At 52.9% G+C, this 2,769-nt stretch overlaps 1 protein-coding gene across 1 annotated transcript; it reads right to left on the bottom strand.

Moving 5' to 3' along the window:
* Window positions 1–302: 302 nt before the first annotated feature.
* On the bottom strand, window positions 303–2,438 carry LOC4331568 (alkane hydroxylase MAH1). The gene has a single exon (XM_015773063.3). The coding sequence runs from the start codon at window positions 2,141–2,143 to the stop codon at window positions 617–619; it is 1,527 nt and encodes a 508-aa protein (XP_015628549.1). The 5' UTR covers window positions 2,144–2,438; the 3' UTR covers window positions 303–616.
* Window positions 2,439–2,769: the final 331 nt, after the last annotated feature.

Genomic DNA, 2,769 nt, shown 5'->3' with positions numbered 1-2,769 from the left:
GGACGGCCGAACTTGATCCAAATTCTCCGTAGGCCTTGCGTTTGTCGGTTTATCAACGTACGACAATTCATATGGTCAATAGCTTATCAATGACCGAACATAGAAATTTCAAAGAAATTTTTTAAAAAAACTCACAAGTGCGATTGAGGCCTGGTTTAGTTCTCAACTTTTTCTTTAAACTTTCAACTTTTCCATCACATCAAAACTTTTTTACACACATAAACTTTTAACTTTTTTTGTCACATTATTCCAATTTCAATCAAACTTCTAATTTTAGCGTGAACTAAACACACCCTGAGAAGTGAGATCGAACTCGATTTTCCAGTCCGCCTTTATATTATTATTGGTCTAGAAGCATGAGACGAGCAGTACTACACAGTACAGTGGCTTTTAGCCTTTTGCACAGTATAGGCAAAAGCAACCATGCAATGCAAGAAAAATACGCGCATTCGCGCGGCATTTCAGCTAGTAGTACCGCAGACTCAGAGGCCAGAGGTGCAGAGCAAATCGCTATAGACGATATTCGCACCAAATGGACGTACAATAGCACTGTTTAATCGTGATTGATTCCCCTCCCTCTTGTCCTTGTCCTAGAACCATGGAATCCGATATTTCTCTAGCAAACCGCAAGCCTTCGCTTAACCCTCACCATGAAGCCATTCTTCATGTGGAGTATGATGGAGAGCTTGGGCTCCACGACGTGGCCGGCAACGGCCTCGATCTCGAAGTTCTTCATTACCGCCGCCGCCGCGGTCTTGAGCTGCACGAACGCCATGTCCTTGCCGAGGCAGGTCCGGGGCCCCGAGTTGAAGGACATGAACTTGTACGATGGCACGTACCGCAGCTTGCCGTCGTCGGAGATCCACCGCTCCGGCCTGAACTCCATGCAGTCGCTGCCCCACACGGACTCCATCCTCCCCATCGCGTACAGCGACACCACGATCTTGTCCCCCGGGCGCACCTCGTGCCCGCTCGGCAGCACATCGGCGGCGGCCGGGCCCTTGTGCTCCATTGGCACGGGCGGGTACAGCCTGAGCGACTCGCACAGGGCGGCGTGCAGGTACACGAGCCGTCCGGTCTCGTCCGGGTCGAAGATCACCATGCCGTCCGCGGCGGTGGTGCTCTTGACGGAGTCGAGCTCTTGTAGGAGTTTGTGCAGCACACGCGGGTTCTTGGTGAGGAGGTAGAAGAACCAGGAGAGCGCAGAGCCCGTCGTGTCGCGGCCGGCGAGCATGAGGTTAATGGTCGTGTCGCGGAGGAAGGCGTCCACCGTGCCGGCGTCCTCTTCGTCGTCGTTGATGTAGGAGGAGAGCAGGTCCGCCGAGTCGTCGATCCCGGTTCTGGCCTTCTCCGCCCGCCGCTTGGCGATCGTGTCGGCGACGAACCGGTCCATGGTTCGCCACGCCACCGGCATCTTCCGCTCGTACCCGATCCCCAGCCTCCTCGCTAACCTCCACCACGACAGCGGGACGATGTGCCGGAGGAGAAGCATGGTCATGGCGTCGTCCATGGCGCGCGCGAAGGGCACCTCCGGCAAGTCGATCGCGACGGATCCGGGGTCGACGCCGAACACCAGCGTGGTCGTCGTGTCAAACGTCAGCCTCAGGAACACGTCCTGCAGGTTGCACGCGTCTCCTGTCCCGGCGACGTGGGCGAGCAGCGGGAGCAGCGCCTTCTCGACCTTGTCACGGCTGTACCGGGCCACGAACGCCCGGAAACGTGGGCTGGACATGAGCAGCTGGGCCTTGGTGCGCTGCCGGCGCCACGATTCGCCGTCGGCGCTGAAGATGCCGTCGCCGAGGATGTCGAAGATCTCCTGGAACTCACGCCCTTTCGGGTAGTTGGAGAAGTTGGTGTTGAAGACGTGGCGGATGTTGGCCGGATCGCTGGTGATAAAGAGCCGCATGTCTGAGCTCGGTGGTCCGATGAACCGGAAGTTCAACGGTGTGACTGTGAGGACGGAAGTGATCCACTCGTGGAGGTGGTTGCAGTTGGCGAGGAGCGCGGGCAGCATGCCCACCAATGGCCATTGCAGCGGGATGACGGGGTTCTTCTGCTTCGACTTGACGTGGTAGTAGTAGAAGAAACCGAAGCAGAGGAAGGAGAGCAAGAGCTCGAGGAACGAAAACGAAGACACGGCCATCGATCTGTACTAGCTAGTGGATGCAGTTCAACGAGTTGCTGATCAAAGATCAAATAATGGGGTGGACTTTGTAGTGTCATGGATGCATTAAATATACCCGAGACATCAAGTGGTTAGTAAGATGAGACATAACGACATGTATTGGTTTGCACGTGTTGACTATACTTTCACAAAGTTCTTCTGAAAAAAAAATTAGGATCAAGCATATTGATTAAGAGCAATATATTGGGAGAAATCATAAAATTATTGAGATCGGCTTGCTATCATCATAAGCAAAAGCTTCATGGTGTTGGGAACTTATGAACATGCATAATCCAAATTGAGTGAAAGTTACTACTCCTACTTACTACTACCATCCCGGCCAACAAAAATCTAGAATAGAAGATAACCTGGTAGATCAGATCTAGCTACTGACTACTGTCACAATCCTCTCCCACAAACAAAAGCGCTCACATCACCATCAGATACACGACTGCATTGATCTCCACTGATTCGTTTCTCCGGGAACCAGATCTCTTACACACAAGTAGTAGCATTCTCGATACACTAGGTAAAAGATTAATTGGAATCCGCTCAACGTCTCTTCCATTAAGAGATCGATGCAGACACAGCACACACTCGGCGCG

Source organism: Oryza sativa, chromosome 3 (genome assembly GCF_034140825.1).
Source record: "Oryza sativa Japonica Group chromosome 3, ASM3414082v1".
NCBI lineage: Eukaryota > Viridiplantae > Streptophyta > Magnoliopsida > Poales > Poaceae > Oryza > Oryza sativa.
Note: the sequence above shows the minus strand (reverse complement) of the source record. Positions and strands in the feature narration are given on the sequence as shown.